This window comes from Squalius cephalus (genome assembly GCF_949319135.1).
Source record: "Squalius cephalus genome assembly, chromosome: 8".
In the NCBI taxonomy this organism is placed as follows: domain Eukaryota; kingdom Metazoa; phylum Chordata; class Actinopteri; order Cypriniformes; family Leuciscidae; genus Squalius; species Squalius cephalus.
This window is the reverse complement of record NC_137129.1, coordinates 3,397,265-3,418,342: the sequence shown is the minus strand read 5'-3', so window position 1 is coordinate 3,418,342 and position 21,078 is coordinate 3,397,265. Positions and strand designations below refer to the sequence as shown.

At 38.6% G+C, this 21,078-nt stretch overlaps 1 protein-coding gene across 6 annotated transcripts in view; it reads right to left on the bottom strand.

The window, feature by feature from the left end:
* The window catches only part of trps1 (trichorhinophalangeal syndrome I), a 114,556-nt gene that overhangs the window by 7,720 nt on the left and 85,758 nt on the right, over positions 1-21,078 (bottom strand). For all 6 annotated transcript variants that reach the window (XM_079878301.1, XM_079878306.1, XM_079878305.1 and 3 more), the window contains one exon: positions 2,322-2,444. In XM_079878301.1, the coding sequence (XP_079734427.1) occupies positions 2,322-2,444 (123 nt within the window). The remainder of the gene's footprint in view (positions 1-2,321; positions 2,445-21,078) is intronic.

The following is a 21,078-nucleotide window of genomic DNA, read 5'->3' as shown; positions in this document are numbered from 1 at the left end:
AAACCATTTAAAATTGTAACAATAATAATAATAATAATAATATTTCAGGATTTTACTGTATTTTTGATCAAATAATTGCAGCCTTGCTCAGCATAAGAGATGTCTTTCATAAACATAAACATAAAAAAAAAAAACCTCATACAGACCCCAAACTTTTGAACGGTTTTCAAATCAATGTCTATTCTTGCTTCCTCAACATTTCAAAATAAAATCGTTAAGGAGACGAATCATTATTTGTAACTGGATTCAGAACCAAGACAATCCAAAAAAAAAAAACCCATAAGATTAGTAGAAATTAATGTTCCTATAATACAGCTACTATTTGCATCTAAATGTGGTAATTCACCAATAACAATAAATGTCAGTGCATTCATTACAATTTAGATTTTTAAAATGCTTAGAAAGACATGAAATTCAGCACAAAAAGTGAGAACAATTAAGCCATCTGAGCAATAATTCTCATAAATATTTCATTGTTCTCTCCATGTACTGACTTTAGGCCTGAAGAATAACTGAAGCCACTCTCATTAAATCCATCTTCCCTCTGCTTTTAATATCAATGTGATCTCAGTTGTAAAGCTATCAAAAATGGTTTCCGTTTCCCTGAAAGCCACGGCCACCCCACTGTTTGTGTCTCAGGAACCCTGAGCAAAGACTGATGGAAGTCCAACATAAATGTCAAAGTTAGAAAAACGTACGGCGTGAGGAAACGTATTTACTCCAGACAGTGTTTAATGTGGGGCAGTAAATAGAGCGTACAGTATTTCACAGGCCTGTCTGTGAAGCGCTCATTGATCGCAGGCTCTGTGATGAGGCAGATGTGAGGGGTCGAGCCACCAGGTGCCGTGGCCCCTGAAAGAGCCTGTTGTGATCCGGTGCCGGACCGCTTTACCCCAGTCGACCACACTGATTCAGTCGGCCCCTGTATCCGAGTCCGTGCCACCCAGGCTCTGCTCCCGAAAGCCCGAGGCCACTGAGGAAAAAGAGCGCTTCCAACACTGCATATCAAGACAGGAAAAAACCGAAACACTCACAGACCTGACCCAATTCTGAAGGAGCTCCAAAGATTAAACGCGAAAGCAACGTTAAGTCCGTGCACAATACTGCTTCTGTTTCTCCGGCTTAATCACTCACATGTCTGTTTACTCGTCACGTTTATCCAGACAGCCTTTTTAAAGGAAGTAGAAGAACACTAGAACACTTTCAAGGATGCAGACAAAGCTTTAGGTACAGTCACAGATGGACATTAATGATCAGAATTAAATTGGGAGGGCAGAGAACTGCGAGGCAATGAAGCAAATCAAATTAAGTCATTTTGTGACCCAGTCCAGAAACGAGCAGTTTCTTTTCTTTGGGCACAATTACACACTTTCTAACTTTGCTTTATGCATTTAAGCTGAAAGCGTGTGTAGAGTAAGTGCAACAGTGTCCACCCACTTTTTCAGTGGCCTTGTTTCCGGAAGTATTTTTCCAATTAATTTTTCTCATAGAGATTTTTTAAAGAGTTATAAGCTATGAATCAAATCAACCAGCCACGAGGTGAATCACAACACTAAAAACTTTGATTTGAAGCAGGAAAGTATATATATATATATATATATCATAAGTCTCTGACTGTTGGATTTTTTTCACCAGGTGAAATGTAGTTTTTCACCAGGAATTCTGCTGTTAAACATGATTATTTAAAAAATAATAAATAAATAATTAGGGTGGATGGCTTTAACAAAAGCATTTATCACTGATTAACAACCTTGTAGCTCAAAGTCTGTATTTAAACGTTAAAAATAATTTTCTCCATAGAGGAATTTTTTTTTTTCACCCTTCCAAACAATGACTTTTATAGGCTTTGGAATGCAGAAAGAGATATTTAACAGAATGTCAAGCTGCTTTTTTCTATACTATGAAGGTGAATGGGAACTAGAACCACTGTATGGAAAAAGGCAGCTTGGACATTCTGCTAAACGTCTCTTTTTGTGATCCACGCGAGAAAGAAAGTCATCCGTCTCGACTGGGGTTTTAAGGTTGTGCCAGGAGCCATTGTGTCCGTCTCAGGTTTTAAGGTCAGGTGTTTGTTAGGACTGTGGGAAGTAGGGCTCCCAGCTGGTGCAAAATTACTTCCATAGGGCCATTAGCTGGCTTCAGGGTATGGGGAAGGCCAAAAGGGCTATTCCCTCGGGATCCTCGCCTGACAGCGCGGAAATGAAGCGATCAAACCGAAGCTGCTACGCTGTCACCTCTCCATTCATTTGAACTCTGTTTCTGCGATTTGTGGGTGGGCTGGCGAGGCGTTTGCACTGATGTTTTCTTAGTTTCCCCCTTACCGAGTGCAGCTTCTGATAGAGGCCACACGCGTTGCACACGTAGCCGCCGTTGGCATTCTTCCTCCACAGCGAGGTCTTGGTGGTCAGACAGTTGGCGCAGAAGACCCCCGAGCCCCGCCGTCTCTGAAATCATAAAAAACAAAGAGAGCCAAAATGAGTTTTCAAAAAAAAAAAAAAAAAACGAGCTGCAGAGAAAAAGAGGGATTGAGATTCAAGCTCAGCATGGAGATGGGAGCTGAATGTAAAAAGCGAGCAAGAAAGGTAGGAAAAAGGCAAAAAAATCCCAAGACTCAGTAGGGTGTAGCTGGATTTGACAGCTCTGATGGAGACAGACACAATGCGTCCAATCAGAAAGCCAGGATTAGGCATGATTAATAGAAACAAGCTGATTCCAACACTAATTAAACTTCCTGTGATGTATAGACTTTGTTAGATACCACTGTGTCAGCGACAACACCGCCAGCTTCAAACTGGGTCGCTCGCACCGGCCTGACATAAATATTTTGATCTTTCAATAAATGTCTCTTCTCAAACACATGCATGACGTGAACCTTTAAATACATGGCCGCAACTCAAAATATCTAGTAGCTTGAAATATTGCACTCGACTGTGAGAGAAGGGGAAAACATAAGCTCAAGTAGGGGAAAAAAGGAGAGAGATATAGCCGCATGAATCATCCGCCGGGAACGGACAGAACTAAAAAGTGAATCCCGAGAGTCAGCCGAGGCAAATCACAGGAATTATCTCGCTTATGGACCCTGTAAAACTCGTTTAGGCTTATAGAATGTGTACGATTTATTTAGCCTAACTTCAGACGGCTTGCGCAGGGAGCACATTTCTCCTGCCAGAAAAGTACAATGCTCCTAATTGTGCTCTAATACATTTAGAATGGAAAGCTTTCTGCAGACATAATTTTGGCATCGAGTCGGTAGAGCTTTTTTGGCAGGGAAAGGGGCACTTGATTCATCGGGTGTTTCACAACGTATCAGTAAAAAGTTTTGGGGCGCCGCCAAGCTTCCTATAGGGTAATTTTTCCGTCCAGATGCGCCATTGGAGGGCCTGCAACAGCTAAACTAATTATGATCTCACCTTCGAAGATGCTCGCTCACTCTACGGTTCGACATCTACCATTAATCATAGATATGTAGAAAATGAATGTGAAAAGAGGATGAGGGACGGTAGCCCGCACGACCATAAAGAATAAAAATGATGGCAATAACTTAATGAGATGGAGCAATGTTTTCCATGAGCTATCAGCAAATGCAAAGTCACTCTGACAACTGGCCTTTGCAACCGCAGAGCATCATTCTGATGCACGCAGCATTTCAGGCAAAGAGGGAGGGATCTCTCGCCCTTATTGTGCACATAAAACAAAAGTTACTCAATGAAGATTCATAAACACTTTTCTAATGGCTCTCCGCAGCAATAATGACTCGACCCTTACATTAAAGGGATAGTTCTCCCAAAAACTAATGACTATTTGTCATCTTTTACTCACTCTCAAGTTGTTCCAAACCTGTATGAGTTTCTTTCTTCTGTTGAACACAAAATAAGATATCGTGAAGAAATGTTGGTTTTCAAACGGTTGATGGTAGCCAGTGACTTCCATAGTAGGAAAAAAAATACTATGTCTACCGTCAGCTTTCAGCAATCTTTAAAATATCTTATTTAGTGCTCAACAGAAGAAACAAACTCATAAGTAAATGATGACAAAACTATCCCTTTAAGCATTACACTTACAAAAATCAATAGTTTCATCCCTTACAAAAAGTATGTTGATGGTTTTAGATGCTAATGCTAATATTATCAGCACTTCTATTATGTAAGTTTGTAATTCCAGACCTGTATGACCTTCAGTGAAACGAGATATTTGGGAGAGAAAACAGACTCAAATATTTTTCAAAATATCTTCTTTTGTGGTCTGGAGGAAAAAAAAAATGTATTCATACAGGTTTGGAACAACATGAGTATGCATATTTGTAGGGTGAACTATCGTTTTAAGAGTGCAAGATGTCAGGCATATCCTCCAACACAAACCCACAATACCTTGCTGGAAGATTATCTCAAAATCGAATTACGGCTCATTAACGTCAAAATCAGTGCTTTCTTACAACCTTTAAGCGAGAATGTATATATTTTCTGATCTCAGTGGTTTTTTTTAGAGGGCCACATGCTAGTCCTGACAGTTCAGACATGATTGATTGATTTATTCTTTCCTATCCTGTTCTAGCGTTACAAGCCAAACAAAGTGTCCGTCATCAGCTATGTGGATTTCTCTCCCTGGCCTTCTGGGCTCCAGAGCCAAATCACTCACACGTGTTCTGCAGTCCTTCACTGCACAACAGCCCCAGAGAGTTAATATACATGCAACCTACACAAATCTGATCATTTGTCTTGTTGGTCATATCATTCATTTGTGCTGGGCCTCCTGTTTAGCCATCCAGAAAGCTTATAGAGTTAGTGAGCCAAAAGTGTTGGATTTAAAATGAAATAAATCAAAAGCTCCGACACTTAGCCTGATCGTATCTGCGTCTGTGTGATAATGGCTGTTTCGATGTTAGAATTAATCTGACTCTTGTATGTCCAGCATTTTTATCAATGGGCAGAGAAATTAGAAATTAAAAATTGGATTTACATGTCATTAAGTTTATGTTCACTGTATAACCCAATGCCTTACATATTATTTTAAAAGTACAAGTGAGTTTTCCAACCATGATTCAGTTCAACCAACAACTTACATTTACAACTCGGCAGGAACTTGCTAATAAACGACCAACTATACACACACAGGGATTGCAACAACAACTGGCTGGACTAATATCAGGTCAGAGGGACTTCCAAAACAATCCAAAGTTAGTCGACAACACGCATCTAAAGGAAAAATACATAAAATAAGCAAACATGGCACAAGCATTACATACATATGAGGGTAGGGTCAAATAAAGTGTTCTTTAAAAGTTGTTATTGCCCAGAAAAAAAAAAAAAAAAGTGTTTTCACTTTAAAATGGTCCGAAGGTGAATCTGCCATTAAACAGCCTAAGTAGTGAAACTGAAATAGTAAAACAACACGCATTTGGACTTTTGACTCAAAATCTTAGTTAATTAGAAACCTTATAGCAGTGGCTCTCAACCAGGTCTCAATCAGTAAACAGGTCTCGAGATGACTTACAATTTAAAATAAGCATTAAATCAAGATGTTTTTTTATTTTGATTCATGTCCTCAAAAACTTTTTTCTTTCTTTGAAGAACCAGGCACTTTCTTGGAAAACCAGGATATATGAGGTAGCCTAATTGTAAAAGTGTGATTTCTAGCTCTATTTTACAGTGAATATATATTTTTATGCCAAAATCTACTGTATTTTATCGGATAAAAAAAAATATTTTTTTTTAAAAGTCCTTATGGATAATCATTTCCAGTAAATCATGACTGGAAAAGCCATGTAAGTTCATTGGTTTAAAAAAGTGGGATCTCAGAGCAACCATTCAGCTCTTAAAACTTTAAGAGATTTTAAATGTAATTTACGGAATCTAGAAGGCTGTTGAATATTGTTGTGGACAATGGTTGAGAACCACTGCCACTGATAACTAGGCACAACACGCATCTAAAGGAAAAATACATAAATGAAGCGAACATGGCACAAGCATTACATTATACGTATGAGGGCAGGGTCAAATAAAGTGGGAGTGTGAAAAAGTTGAGATGTGAATGTCTGTGAGGAGGGGGTCGTGGGTCAATTACACAGGAAAGCCCAGAAATAGCCTTCCCCTGTCGAACGGTGCAAAATCCCAGACTTCCTTTTCAATTATCAACTGGACCGCCATCTGTAAAAACGAATGCGTACCTTGCCTTGCCAGGTTCTGTTGTTTTATCTCTTTCTCCCTCCATTACATCTCAGAAAAAGGACAAGTTGGCAAGGGAAAATAAGAATAAAAAAAAAATCCCGCACGTTTGCCTGGCTCGCTGCAGCTGCTCACCAAAGGAGAAGGAGGGGAGGCGAACAAGAGAAAGCCCTGATTGTCTTTGTTTTCCCAAAGTGTAAGGCGATTTTTCTCGCCTGCCACGTCTGGCCGTGCTGTGAGGTGATGCATTGTTTTTTTTCCGCGGGCTAGAAGGGCCGTAGAGATCCCAGGTCCTGTCTGATCCCAGGCCTGCTCCAGTTTATCACTGTATCTGCGTGATCCTGCTATCCGTCACGGCATTCGCTACAGGAGCCATGCATTATCACACAGCGCTATCACTGGTTAAAACACCACCAATCATAACCAGAACAAACTTTGTCATACCTTTCATCTGCACTCGGGATGAGGCGTCATAATAAGCTGGATAATTTCGACATTTCCAGACAGACAAAGGTATGTGTACAGGTAGGGTAGGGTTAGAGGTTCTCGCGGTAAACAACAAAATGGCTGTTCTTGTTTGCATTGCGGGCTGTGATGAATGACCGTGCTGCACTCTGGTGCTTTCTGTGGGTGTAGCCTGTGCTTTCTGTTTGTGCGTGATTGATTACGCATGCCTAACACTAGGCGCTCTAGGGAGTCCGACTAATTCGGTCCTGGTGAGAGGAATCTGAAGTAATTAGAGGCAGGACCTAATTACATCTATTTATTTAACAAGCATGTTCCCACAATCCCATAAAGCTCTCCATTAAAAGCTTCTAGTCTCAGGTGAAAGAGGCGGGGAAGAAACATCACACCTTTCTGTCTTAAAACCATTATGGTAATCAGCTGCTCTCGAGGTTTTGCAACCAGTTTCGCACCCATTGTGAACTTTCGGCACTAAACAATGCACTGTCTATGAAAAATGACCTGAAAATAATAGCTTTCAGCATCAGGGAGATTTTCAGGCCTCTGCGACGTCAATCCAACAGTCAGTTCTGGTGAGGTGGACGGCAAAATCATGCCTAAAAGCAGAGACAGTGAAAATGATGAGGGGAAGCAAGCGATGCTTGGAGACTGAGACACATCACAGATGTAATATGTGAAAATAAGGGATAATAACGCATTTGGCATGTCGTCTGGATGTAAGAGCGAGGATTCTTTGGTTTAAAGGGGGCGATTTGCACACAAAGCTGGTGAAATGAAATTACATGTAATTCACTTAGGCAATCCGCGGGGCCTCTTACATTAAATAAACAATTATTTAATCAGTTGCGGGGAAATTAGGTGAACCCCTACTGACAATTTCAATTTCTGAAATCCTGCATCAACTTTTCAAGGCTCAGGCGGTACCGTCGAAACGCCATCGGCAAACATCTGGATACAATTGCAGACATATCGAACCATCAAGTCCTATCTTAGGTGGATGTTTTACCGGGTTTACGCAAATCCAAAGTCTCTAGCTGAAACGGAGTCCTAATTATATAATTCAGTTTGATAAATAAGGTTTAATATATTCCGTGAAAGCTTCATTCCTCCTAGAATCTGGGAGGCCACAGTTCAGGGTAATATTCCCACATCACGTCCTCATTTCTTCACGATGCTCTCGATATGCTTCACGTCAGGAAGAAGTCTATAAAAAGTAATAAGGACGGTCTCAAATCATCTCAATCGGAAGAGTTTTTAAGCAATTATTCAATTAGGTATGGGCGAGCGGGGCTAGTTGTCACACCTTTTACTCTACGAATAATATTTCTCAGGGTACACTCTACTTTTCTGAATGTCTGTAAACTTAAAAGTTTAAAGTCTGTGAAGTGTCTATAAAAGTTGTTATTGCCCAGAAAAAGAGTGTGTTTTCACTTAAAATGGTCCGAAGGTGAATCTGCCATTAAACAGCGGAGCCTAAATAGTGAATTTTAAATAGAAAACCAACACACATTTGGACTTTTGACTCAAAATCTTAGTTAATTAGAAACCTTATAGCAGTGGCTCTCAACCAGGTCTCAATCAGTAAACAGGTCTCGAGATGATTTACAATTTCAAATAAGTTAAAACAACTAAAAATCAAGATTTTTATTTTTATTTTGATTCATGTCCTCAAAACTTTTTTTTTCTTTTCTTTGAAGAACCAGGGTTTTCACTTTCTTGGAAAGCCAGGATTTATGAGGTAGCCTAATTTTAAAAATGTGATTTCTAGACCTATTTTACAATGAATATAGATTTTTACACCAAAATCTACTGTATTTTAAATTGTGTGTGTGTGTGTGTGTCCTTATGGATAATCCTTTCCAGTAAATCATGACTGGAAAAGCCATGTAAATTCATTGGTTTAAAAAAGTGGGATCTCAGAGCAAACATTCAGCTCTTAAAACTTTAAGAGATTTAAAATATAATTTACGGAATCTAGAAGGCTGTTGAATATTGTTGTGGACAATCGCCCATGTTAAACATGCAAGTTGCAACTGTAGCAACTTGATGGGCTTCGGCTTTCCGTTCAAAGACAGAACCTTCTGTTATCTCTATCCAAATCCCCATCCATCCCTTTTGTCCTGCCCTGCGTCGTACCCCGCTGCTACACGAGACCATCTGAGCCTGGGCTTTCTCTCCAAATCAGATCGAATCGGAGGACATGATCAAAGACAGACGGCTCTCTATATGGAAGTGTGAAGCACAGATATCCATTTGCACTCAATGGGCTTATGGTTGCAGTCATGAGAGTCGCCTATTGTACTGCAAAAAATCAAAGACCTCCTTCCTTCTCCTGCAAATAGAATGCGGCTTTATGTATTCTGGAATAATCTATTCCAGAGGCCGAACAATACTCCGGTCTCTCCTTACCGCTACAAAGGCATTAGGCCTTTTGACACTATCGCTACACCCGTATCCCTTATCTAGGTCTTCCTTAGATATGTGGTATCCTCTTCTGAGAATCAGTTCCGAGGACAAATCCTGTCCCGGTGACAGGAGAGGAAATCCGGATACGCCACAGCTGGCCTCTAAATGTGTCATGTGTCATCTCTGTGAGGTTCTCTTCAATGCTGTTTGCGTCGACTCGTCCTGGATGTCATAACATGGGGCCAGCTGACCCAGGACAATAGTTAAAGTGACTGACAATGACGGGCAGGGAAAGAGAGCACAGAGTTCAGGCATGACTTCACCAGCACACCTGCTCGAGTGTCAGAGAGGACGAGGGGTTATTGCCCGATCTACAAATCAACATCGTCTACAAGCTCGGTTAAACCATCAAAATATGAGGAAAATATTGTATGGTTTTCAAATATTTTAAATGTGAGGGAAGAACAAAACACTGTACTTGGTTAAGGTATATCAGACCAAATTATTTGGCAAAAAAAAATACTATGCAAAAACAATGTGTAGAAAAACAAAAAGCTCACAAAATCGTTAATAGATTTTTAATAATATTTGAATAAATGTGTAGATCTGAACTTTCCTATAGGCTGTATGATATTTGAATATGAATACATATATGGGTCAATGACTTTTTTTTTTTTTTCAGAAATTCATTAAATATGCAATTTATACACACAAAACTTGAATAAAACTTTTTATGATTTTTTAATTTCTGAATAAAAATGTATTGTGGTAATTTTGGAGGGCATAAAAGCAAAAATTTCATATTATATAAATTCTAAAAAGCCATTAAAACAATCCTTTAACAGTAGTTTGGTTAAAAAAAATATTACTTATTTGAAAAATTATGACTGTTTCAATGTAAAGTCTCTTAAAATATCAGATAATAATAATAATAATATAAAATATAACATAATAATATGACCTTCAGCATAAAGGTTAGTTCAAGCCGAATAAAAAATTTAAAAAAATAGAAAAATAAAAACTTTATCTTTATTAAATCTATATAAAAATATTTTGAAAATAATAAAGATGTGTACACTCTTATGTTTATGTATACATTTATTTTTACTTGATTACATGTCACAAGGCATTTTTAGAGACTTTTCTTAAAAAAGGTTAGAACCCTAAACCAACATGAGTGAGTTTCTAAAAAGTGGCATGTGTTTTAAACAATATTTTAAAAGATGTTTCCTTTTGCTTAACATGGACACTCTTGCATGTCACTGACATTACTGTATATTAGTTTGGCCTTCAGCAATGTCACCAGCCAACTGATGCATGTTGCAAAAATAATATAATATAATATAATATAATATAATATAATATAATATAATATAATATAATATAATATATGACATTTAGCAGCAGATATATTGGAAGCAGATATATATAGGAAAGATTGAGAAACAGCAGATAGATTGGAAGGATTGAGAGGTATCTTATAAAATAAGACTTCACTCTGAAAGTTTCAGCCAAATATTTTCAATCTGCACGCCCAGGGCAAACAATCAGATTTTTTTTTTTTTCTTCCCTAAACTATATAAAATAGAGACTGTGGGAACTGCCACTAGCAAAACTGTGGCACACTTTGCTTTAATAGTGTGTGCTGTAATATTGTGTGGAAAGAAGGACATAGAAACCTCAATTCACCTTGCCCTGGAGGGGAAACACAGGCCAACAGAGACATGTGAGGCGATCTATGTGTGGGAGAGAGACAGTCTATACTACACAACACCTGAATGTGAGCCGCCCCGTACGCTAACAATGACAGACATTTTCCACTCCACTACTGTTTCTCTGCTGTACATTTCACATAAGCTTGCTAAAGTAAGTCGTGGGCTGCTGCTGCTGTACATTTGTGGCTTTGCAACACACACGTTACGAGAACGTCACTGTTGAGAATGGGCTGAACAGAAGTAAACCACATGCACATACACACACCGAGGTATTCACACCTAGCAAAAGCACACAAACTCTCGTCTTCCATTTACGTGCAATTAAGCCAACTGGAAAAACACTCAAAAATATAACCAGGGCTTTTCAGCTCGTATCAGTTTCACTGTCAGACATGAAGCATCACAATAATTGCCCTGTAACTCAGAACCCAATATTTTACTGTGCTCAGAGAAAATATCGAATTCACAAGGATAACACTCATACGCTTCACCTCAGAGAACCATCTGGCAAACGTACCCACTCGAAAGCAGCGAGAGAGAGAGATTTTGTGGTGTAGGCAGTGACTGCGTGGGATCTGATATAGCAGTGACACCATTTCACTTGATAAACATGGTCAGATCTGGTTGAAGCAGCTTGCTGATCCTGGATCAGGGGTTCGAGGTAGGCGACAGACATTAGGTAACTTAATAAAACTGACTGTTGGAAGGATTTTGGAGATTCATTATTATTATTATTATTATTCTGAAAGCATCAGGCTATAATGGCAACCTGTCATTTGTGCATTTGTCAAGATGTCCTCAACGTTATTTTCAAATGGTTTTTATTAGATTTGCATCATTATATTATACAACAATGCATGATGGACCACATTAGTAGAAATATTCTTGGCAACTTCTTTAGAATGTGAATAATGAACCACCTTTCCCTGATTGTACTTTAATTACTTGAAAAGCTCAACTTTTATTTGTTCTCTTACTTTCATCTCTTGGTAATCACTTAAAAGTGTTATGAAAAGTTACTTTCATAACTCTAAAGAGGTTGCAAAAATATTTGTACAAAAAAAAATGTCATAATGCACCGAGATTGAAGCTCCGATCATCGATGAAGATGAAAAGATGAAGATATTAACAAATGTACATTTTTTAAAAATATTTTAACATCCATTAACACAAACTTTTGCATGTGCCTCTCCATAGCTATCACATACCAAAGCAATGCCATGCTATTCATTACATACGAATTAAGGTGATATTTATATATCTCATACCAGTTTTATACCTCAAATGTACATTTCCATATAACCTAATTATGACTAGGCTTACACATACTGTATGTATGCATTATGAACCTCTCAAACTGAACATATTTGCAATATATTGCATCAAACAGACTTGCGTTTTAAGAACGTCATGTGATATTAGGAGCAGCTTAACTGTGATCGTGAGAAAGAACCGACATAAGTTACAAAACAATCCAATGGAACGTATGCAGGATGACTCAAAAGTCACAGGAAAACCTGGAGAGAAAAGGGGGTAAAGTAGATGAAAAAATGATAAGCTGTGGGAAAGCAATGCCCCACTAAGCTAAAATTAGCAGTAGCTCGATAAACTCCAAGGGGCTCAGACTGAGAACCTCCATCATGTTGCCCAGAAATCATTCACACACTCAGAGAACACATGAAGAGACCATCCGCCAGAAACTAACACTAATGAAGCCTCCATGGAGCTTCTATAGTTCAGCGGCCATCGGCTCAAAACACTTTATATTGACACTGAGCTCAGACAAAACGCTCCTGACCGACACGACAGCACAGCGGAGTTTGCTTGTGTGTTAAAGGGACAGTTCACATGAAGTCATCATTTACTCACCCTGGTGTTGTAGTAATCCCGTATGCCCTTCTTTTTGTTGTTTTTTGACCAGAGCTTTAAAAAAGACTCACAGAATGATCTCATGCGACACGAGTCGTATATTCCAAGTGTTCTGGGTGGATACGATAGGGTTTGCTGAAAAACAAACTGGAATTAAATGTATTATTTAATGAAAATCCTCACATTCATGAGACTCTTAGTGTCGCAGTTCACTCCGACTCGCCCAGAAAAACACACAAGCTGCGAGAAATCAAGATCGATAAAAACGTGACTTGAAATACAACGCCTAGAACGTGTCCGTGCTCTTTCTTCACTGAGTTGAATATATCTGGACTGGAACTTCTTGTTACGACGAACACAACAGAGATATTCGCCTCAGAGAAGAAGGTTCATGGATTGTATTTTGTTTCTGGTCGAGTCGGAGTGAACTGCGACTCTAACTGAGTCTCATGAACGCGCAGTCGGGCACAGAAGACCTCGGACAAGCTCAGGATTTATGTTAAATAACACATTAAGGATGCTTTCACACTTGGTTCGATTGGCTGGTCTGAACCAGAGTTGGATTCCTCCTCTCTGCTCCTGCTGGATTGTGTTCACATTATAATATTTGGGTCTGAAACGTGAAGCGTTTGCATCATCATAGCAGCAGCTTGTTACTGAGTTATAGTGATGCAGGAGAAGGCAGGTAAATGCACAGCGTTGCTCACCTCACTCTTATATCTTGGTTTTTCTAGGCACTGCAACTTGCAATTAGCAGTTGCAGTGCCTCAGTCATGCTGGTCAGGAAAGTGAGTAAGAACAAGCACAAACACGGTACTTCAAATTATATTTAAATAAGTACCTCAGTATATAGAAATATACTTTTTATGCGGACTCTGGTACGGTTTGCGGTTCGGAAAACAGCGTTCACATCATCCAAACGAACCGAACTCTGACGTCAAGCGAACCCGGGTGTGCAGCAAAAGTGCTAATGTGAAAGCTTTGTTTTTCACTACAGCCCTATCATATACACACAGGACACCTGGAATATATACGACAAGTCACATGGGATCATTCTTTGATACTTACTTTTTAAAAGTTTGATGATGGTTGCTATTCACCGCCATTATATGGACGAGCACGAGTGCAACATTTTATGAAGATTCTCGTTTTGTGGTCTGAAAAAGGGCGTACGACATTAGAACAACACCAGGGTGAGTAAATGAGGACTTAATTTTCAGGTTTGGGTGAAATGTCCCTTTAAGATCTACAAGAAAACAAAAAGGAGCGAAAAGGAATAAGGAACATTTCAAGACATTGGGCCCTATTTTAACGATCTGAAAGGCAAGTATCAAACGTGAAACGCAAGTAACTTTGTGGGCGGATCTCTGGTTTGGTCGGGGGTTGGGGTTGGACCGTCTAAACTGGGTTGGTCTGAAGTAGCTTCATTACTCATAGGTGTGGTTTGGGGCATAACGTGAAATAAACCAGAGTGTCATCTCGCATTCCCTGTAAGAGCAGCCGTGCTTGTTCCATGGCGGATTGCTATTATAATGGTGGATTTGCCAGACTCACGCCAGGAGCGGTTCACAGCCGAGGAGACCGACGTTCTCGTCAGGGCTGTAAAACACAGAGAAGTGACATTGTATGGGGATGGAGAAACCCCAGCCCGTTCTCATCCCAAGGCGTCATATACTGACGCTTTTGACATTTTGTCTACATCGAACGCACATGGCACCCTTTAGCGTCAATATGAGACGCAGATAGATATGGGCCAGAAGGCGCCTCCTAGCGGTCTAACCCTAACCCTACCCCAGACCTAAACCTACCCATAACCGAACAAAGCTCTGTGCATGTCATATTGACGCTAAAGGGTGCCATGTGCGTTCGATGTAGACGAAATTTCAAAAGCGTCAGTATATGACGCCCTAGGATGAGAATGCGTTGGAAACCCACCCAAATTAGCTTCGGTTAAACAGGCTATAATAATTTGGGTAAATGTTTAAGCTAGATTTATGCCTATTTTTTCACATCTTCATGGACACCACAATGATTTCCCTCATGTGGAATATTTTTCCTTGTAATTATGTATGGTTTGCAAAAATGTCAACTACTGCATCTGTGTAGATGAGAGAAGCAAAGTGTATGGCGTTGTGCACACGCTACATTATGGCCAAGCATGCGCCCTTAAAATAGCATCTGAATAACGCGCCACTGACTTTAGACTAGGTTTTTCCTGGTCAGCGGCGGAATTGTTTTCTGAAACTGCAAAATAGCACCAGGGAACGTTTGCGCCGGAACACGCCTCCTCTTTTCGCTGAACCACCCCCGGGAGCGCAAGTTCATTCCCCAATTTACAGACGTGCGTCTGTGGAGGAAAAAGTCCGCTGTGCGCGGGTGCAAAATAGGAATGATACATGCGTCGTGTATAAAGTCAATTGCGCTGGGTGCAAGATAGGGCTCATTAACAGTACATGTTCAATTGACTACACTGAAAAGCAGTTCTCTATGTCTGTTTGCATTGGTAAAGTGTGGCTTAGCGAAACCACCACACGATTTGATAAAATGAACAAGGCATGTTGATTATGCATCAAGACTGTGGAATGTTGGGAAAAGTGTACTATCCGTGAGACCGGCTTCACGAGTCGAGTTTCATGTGTTGTAATTGCCTAGCAACCCTTTACAAGTGAGCTCTCTAAATTAGCTGCTAAAGACTGGGAGACTTTTGAGCTACTTGAGTAAATTTCATTGTGCTAAATTTGGATAATTGCATGAGTTTTCAGGCAGTGTGGTAATGAATGGCACTTTGTTGTATTAAATCCGGGGATAAATGGCTGGAATACGGGAAAGACATAATGGGGGATTGAGGCCAACACCTCCATCAGTCTGCAGGAGAGACTGACGCTCCACTAACACAATCAAGTCATAATCAAGATCTGACTGAGAGGGAAGTTCCTGGAAGTGAGATTTCACGGAGAAATAGGAGGAAAAAACAGACCATATTAATTCTTGCAATGTAAACATTACAGCATCATAATCTGATCATTTTGCATTGAGAAAAATACAACACACTCACTCATATTACCAGATTCTGGACTAGAATAATAAAATAAAAAAATAAAAAAAAAGATAAATAAGAATACTAGGACTGACAATTTAATGTTTTCTATTTGAATATATAGTAAAAATGTAATTTATTCCTGTGATCAAAGCTGAATTTTCAGTCTCAGTGTCACATGATCCTTCAGAAATCATTCTAATATGATGGTTTGATACTCAAGAAACATTTATGATTATTATCAATGTTGAAAACAGTTGTGCTGCCTAATATATATATATTAGACACTGTATATACACACACACAGGCATTGACAAATTAACATTCAATCATTCCTCCTGACCTCAACATATATATGCGATTAATTTGATTAAAATTTGTGATCATCTGACAGTCCTAAAACTAAGGGAAATTATGGATGAGGAAGTAAGAGTTTTTCTGCGGCCTGTCAAAGACTCTTGTCCATGTTCACTTTGACCCGGCCGGCCTGAAGAGCTCATTTCCCAACACTGGATCCTTCCCCTTCACTGGGCTGATCAGAGCGGGTCACAGGTCACAGGTCAGTACGAGGAGGACAGTCTATTTCAGGCCTTCGCATTCAGAAACACACATGCAGACATGAACGCTGTAATTTGTTCCCTTTCCTTCAACCATTATGCCTTTACTGTAAAGTAAAATTTAATATGCATGTCATATGCATGAACAGTTACTGGAACTGAATCTTATCAGGAAATATTTATATTATATAAAGATTACCAAAATTTACCAGCAAAGAATAGAAACTGGCCCTTAACACATTGCACAAACATACAGATATGATGAAACTAGGTTTGTAATATTTCACTTGTATACTCTATATATGCTGGACTTTTCCACAGGATCCAGAGTGTTTTTAATGGGCGCGAGCAACGCTAAGGTCCATTCCCAATCCATCTGGAAGTGTCTCGAAGGACACCAGTCTGCCCTCAGGCAAATTCAAACACTTTCCAATTTTCACACTAACTCGAAAATATCTAGAAGACACCAACATCCAACCTCTTTCTCATCGGGTGCAAGTGACCCTCTCAACCACGATACACATTCAGCATTTTTCCTGTGCCTCGCTCTAAGTTAACACACTTTCTGTCTTGACCTTTGCTGCTAGCTAGCCATTGTTAATTACCCCTCCATTCGCCTAAATGTGCTGGTTTGCGGAGTATTAATTAATGTAGCCAATGTAAATCCCATCTGAGGTCTCTGGTGTGTAGGCATTTTGTGACACTTTGATTTTAATGAAGCACTGAAAGTCAAGCACACAAAAACTAAGAGATTGAGTTATATTAGCACAGATGAGAGTGTTGACCCTCATTTATTCAATAAATGAAATCCAATATCTATTACACTGAATATATTTTTATGTTTGCACCTTGTCATAAACGTGGCACTGAATAAACAAGATATCGACCTCTGCAATGTTAAAACATATTGGATAAATCTCACCGATAGAGCGTGGCGTAAAGAGTGTGACCTGCTGTCAGCTCTCATAAAGTGTGTAATGGTGTAAAAGACTCGTTTCACTCACACAGATTCATAAGATGTGACTTCTGCATCGGAGGAAGTGAGTGTGAAGCATTAAGTGGCGGTAACATTGAGTGTAATCAGTGTGTTGTGCCGTCTCATTATTAGGACTCGTGCAGATGTGTGACCCTCCACCGCTGGATCAGTGTTGAAAGCTTGTTCAAATCCTCTCATCATTTTCAGAAAAGAAAACACTAATACATCTTTACAAATATCACCTGTTGTGCTCCACAGAAGTAACAGGTTTGGAACGACATGAAAGTGAGTAAATGATGACAATTTTCACTTATATATCATTTATATATAATTCATATTTTTATATAACTATAATTATATATTTATATATTATATGTTAGTATATTTATTATAAATCTATCTATCATAAATCTATCTATCTATCTATCTATCTATCTATCTATCTATCTATCTATCTATCTATCTATCTATCTATCTATCTATCTATCTATCTATCTATCTTTTGTGTATTTAATAAAAAAATATAATACAATATAATACACTTATATAAACTATAATAAACATTTATATTACTATAATAAAAATATTTTTATTTATACATATACATTATTTGTAAATATTTTATATAATTGAAATTATAATTACAATTAATATTTTTGTATGAACAATTTATGTATTTATATATTATATATTTGTATATTTATTATAAATATCTTATATTAATTATAATAAACATTTCTATATTTATATTAATAGTTAGATATCTGATATCTGTGTGTGTAACATTTTATAACTATTAAGAGAGAGAGAGAGAGAGAGAGAGAGAGAGAGAGAGAGAGAGAGAGAGAGAGAGAGAGAGAGAGAGAGAGAGAGAGAGAGAGAGTGTGTGTGTGTGTGTGTATCAACCATGAAAATCAAATTTGCCTTGATCTTTTGACAAAATTACATTTTTGCAACAGTACAGTATGGAAATATTGCTGCAAAAAAAAAATTACGAAATATTCTCAAACGATTAAACGAGTGATCAGTGTTTTTATGAGACGAAAGGAAGATGTGTGTGTTCTACGGGAGGTAAATCCTGACCACAAGCTGTTTTCTGTGGTTACTGAGTGTCACTGCCGGCTGATGAGCATTATGGGATACGACCATTCTCTGAGTATCTCTCACACCGAAACCTAAAGAGATGAGCACAGCAGCTATGATCAATACATGAATTACAATTGTGTTGTGTTCAGTCTGTGGGGAGAGCGTGCTCATTGCATGCGTGGAGTCAGTGGCTTTACAACAAACAGGCTCAGGCTTCAGCGTAACCGGTGCGCGCCGCTGGCTCAGCGGATCGAAGCCTATCTAGCGTGGGCAGGAATCAAAACTGCTGTGAAGGGAATTGATGGAAGCGGAGAGCCGGGTCACAGTGTTCTTTTTCATTGAAGACAGTGAAACCTTGAACCGAAAGAATTACTGATTACAGAACTTTATTTCTGCTCTAATTATTGAATTCCGATGCATAGGCTGACCCTCGATTGTGGACGAGAAGGATTGTGTTACTGATCTATTTCAGTTGGCAGTGCAACGTGGAAAAAAAGCTAGTCTGAGCTCAGCAGAGAGCCCTGAATGTTGTAAATGTCATCTAAACATGAACTGAGAGATATACCAGTTCTTTGAAGATTTTAGAATTTGGTGCATGTGGATATGTGCTTTGATAACCCACGGCGTAGAGAATATGCACGTCATCAAGCACGCATGCATTCCTTCATTCAAGTCGATACATACATTTGAATTGATTCTCGTTTCTTGTGTGAACTCCTGCTACACAATCCAAAATAACTCACTTCACTGAACCTGAAATTACTGGACAGTACATAGTATTTGTATATAATCAGAATGCATAATGCCAAAAAAAAAAAAAAAAAAAAAAAAAAATAAAAAAAAAAATAAATAAAATAAAATAAAATAAAATAAAATAAAATAAAGTGACCCTTGACCACAAAACCAGTCACATGTCGCATGGGTATATTTGTGGCAATAGCAAAAAATACATTGTATGGGTCAAAATTTTACATTTTTTCTTTTATGCCAAAAATCATTCAAATATTAAGTAAAGATCAACTTCCATGAAGATATTTTGTAAATTTCCTACCATAAATATATTAAAAATGTATTTTTGAGAGTGGATGCAGCAAAATCGTGAACATAAATGCACAACTTTTTTAAGGCGATTTTACATTGTTTCGATTTTTTTGCACCCTCAGATTCCAGATTTCAATAGTTGTATCTCGGCCAAATATTGTCCTATCCTAACAAACCATACATCAATGGAAAGCTATATGTATATGTAAATCCAAGTTGCACAGTAATGCATGACCTTGACAGTCTTTTTGCTTCATCGAGTGGACTGAAACACATCACACCTCTCCTTAAAGCAATGACAACAGTTTCACTTTGCCTGCCAAAATGTCCTTCTCTTGTTGGATCCATCAACCTAAGTGGCTAAAGTATATGGAATCCTGAATCCTCTCCAGTCAGATCAATAAAACTGCTAATAGTCTTATTACTTTACAAGCTTTATTAACCCAACACCTACTTTATTTCCTTGATGACATGAGCTCCATTTCAGACATAATAAGCTCAGCTGACACGTGGTCTGAATGTCTCCGATGCACATCATGCTGTCTGTCACGGATGCGACGGACCAATCAGAAGACACGGCGCTCGCTGATGTCACCGATAAGAGACACTGTGACATCATGAGGCTCGTGGGACCTAATTCACCTTTGTAACAAGAGGCTGTCAAAACTCAATCGATAATTGAGTGAAAGGTCAGCATGGCCTCTGTGAGCAGTATTCAATACTTAATTACAAGAGCTGACCCGCTGTACGAATTCAAATGGGTATTTAAAGCGAGAGGAACATCTGCGACATGACATCAGCAAGAACCGATGATGCTTCAGGTATTTAGAAATGCTTCAGGAAAAACACTCCTGCTCATCTTCTGACAGGGTCTATAGGAGGAGGAGGGCTTTACTGGGAGGTTAAAGGACAAATAAAGGGGTATGCAAAGATTTAGCCATGTATTCATTTGATTTCTGTTATTTTGCTTGACTTGTGTGTTTTCAATTGCCCTGCTGGATATCCCACTGTGAGCAATTACATGCATGTGTGTCAACTCCAGACAACTATGGGATTAATATCCTGCCATGATTCAAAACTGAAAATAAAGTTCTGAAAGGTTGAAACTAAGTGTTCGAAAACTTAAAATCTTTAGTTTAGCAAAATCTGTTCTGGAAAACAAACTAATACACTGGGAGAACAGTGACAAATTCGAAACTCTGAAAAAATGATTGCACAACACCGTAAAAAAGAGTGTTGCACTTCTGAAGAAGGAAAACTCAAAAACAAAATTATGTTTGCAGAGATTTTTTTTCTTTTACCACTTTGCAAGCCTGCAAAACTCTTGTTTTCAGAGTTTCAAAACTTTTTTTCACACATTCGCACACCAGTTTTCAGATCACCATTTACAAAGTTTCAAACCTGGAAAACAAACTAATACACTGGGAGAACACTGACAAATTTGAAACTCTGAAAAATTGTTTGCGCAACATCGTAAAAAAAAATGTTGCAGTTCTGAAGAAGGAAATCTCAAAAACAACAATGTTTGCAGAGATATTTTAATTTTTTTTACATTTTGCAAGCTTGCAAATCTTATTTTTCGATCTTGCAAAACTTTTTTTTTTAAGATTTTGAGTTTTTGAACACTTAGTTTCAACCTTTCAGAACTTTATTTTCCGTTTTGAATCATGGCAGGATATTAATCCCATAGACAGCCTGACAGACCAGGAAACATAAGTAATTATGTTTGGTCTATTTGTCGATGTGTGTGTGTGTGTGTGTGTGT